This window comes from Corvus kubaryi, unplaced genomic scaffold, assembly GCF_017639235.1.
Source record: "Corvus kubaryi isolate FWS band 111438036 unplaced genomic scaffold, C.kubaryi_AGA036_p1.0 split3-37355, whole genome shotgun sequence".
NCBI lineage: Eukaryota > Metazoa > Chordata > Aves > Passeriformes > Corvidae > Corvus > Corvus kubaryi.
In genome coordinates, this window is record NW_024582089.1 from 493705 (window position 1) to 494994 (window position 1290).

The following is a 1290-nucleotide window of genomic DNA, read 5'->3' on the forward strand; positions in this document are numbered from 1 at the left end:
TTGGAGCTCCCTATGGAAAGGATGGCCTCCCAGTTGGAGCAGGCACTGGTGGGGCTGGTGGTGCAGGGGGACTTGGAGCTCCCTATGGAAAGGATGGTCTCCCAGTTGGAGCAGGCACTGGTGGGGCTGGTGATGCAAGGGGACTTGGAGCTCCATATGGAAAGGATGGTCTCCAGTTTGGGGCTGGTGGGGCTGGTGAAGGGGGATTTGGAGAGCCTTTGTATGGTCCAGATGGTAAGCAGCTTGGAGCAGGTGTTGGTGCAGCTGGTGCTGCAAGTGCAAGGGGACTTGGAGCTCCCTATGGAAAGGATGGTCTCCCAGTTGGAGGAGGTGCTGGTGGGGCTGGTGGTGCAGGAGGACTTGGAGCTCCCTATGGAAAGGATGGTCTCCCCACTGGGCCTGTTGTTGGTGGGGCTACTACAGGAGCACTTGGGTATCCACGTGGAAAAGATGGTCTCGCTGCTGGATTCGGAGTTGGCGGAGCTGCAGGTGGTGGTTTTGGAGGGGCTGCATCTCCTTATGGAATGGATGGTTTCCCAGCTGGAGGGGCAGATGCAGGGGGACTTGGAGCTCCCTATGGAAAGGATGGCCTCCCAGTTGCAGCAGGTGCTGGTGGGGCTGGTGGTGCAGGGGGACTTGGAGCTCCATATGGAAAGGATGGCCTCCCAGTTGGAGCAGGTGCTGGTGGTGCAGGGGGATTTGGGGAGGCTTTGTATGGTCCAGATGGTCGGCCACTTGGAGCAGGTGTTGGTGGTACTGCTGGTGCTGGTGCAGGGGGACTTGGAGCTCCCTGTGGAAAGGATGGCCTCCCAGTTGGAGCAGGCACTGGTGGGGCTGGTGGTGCAGGAGGACTTGGAGCTCCCTATGGAAAGGATGGTCTCCCAGTTGGAGCAGGCATTGGTGGGGCTGGTGGTGCAGGGGGACTTGGAGCTCCCTATGGAAAGGATGGTCTCCCAGTTGGAGCAGGCATTGGTGGGGCTGGTACAGGCGGATTTGGAGCTCCCTATGGAAAGGATGGTCTCCCAGCTGGAGCAGGTGCTGGTGGTGCAGGGGGATTTGGGGAGGCTTTGTATGGTCCAGATGGTCGGCCACTTGGAGCAGGTGTTGGTGGTACTGCTGGTGCAGGGGTATTTGGATCTCCCTATGGAAAGGATGGCCTCCCAGTTGGAGCAGGTGCTGGTGGGGCTGGTGGTGCAGGCGGACTTGGAGCTCCATACGGAAAGGATGGTCTCCCAGTTGGAGTAGGCACTGGTGGGGCTGGTGGTGCAGGGGGACTTGGAGCTCCCTATG

The 1290-nt window shown here is 59.8% G+C and overlaps 1 protein-coding gene across 19 annotated transcripts in view; it reads left to right on the plus strand.

The window, feature by feature from the left end:
• Positions 1-1290, plus strand: part of IGFN1 (immunoglobulin like and fibronectin type III domain containing 1) — a 41459-nt gene that overhangs the window by 23036 nt on the left and 17133 nt on the right. For 8 of the 19 annotated variants that reach the window (XM_042015994.1, XM_042015995.1, XM_042015997.1 and 5 more), the window contains exon 14: positions 34-1173. In XM_042015994.1, coding sequence (XP_041871928.1) covers positions 34-1173 — 1140 coding nt within the window. Of the gene's footprint in view, positions 1-33; positions 1198-1290 lie in introns of all 19 variants that reach the window. The other 11 variants (XM_042015999.1, XM_042016008.1, XM_042016009.1 and 8 more) reach the window with 10 other exon arrangements.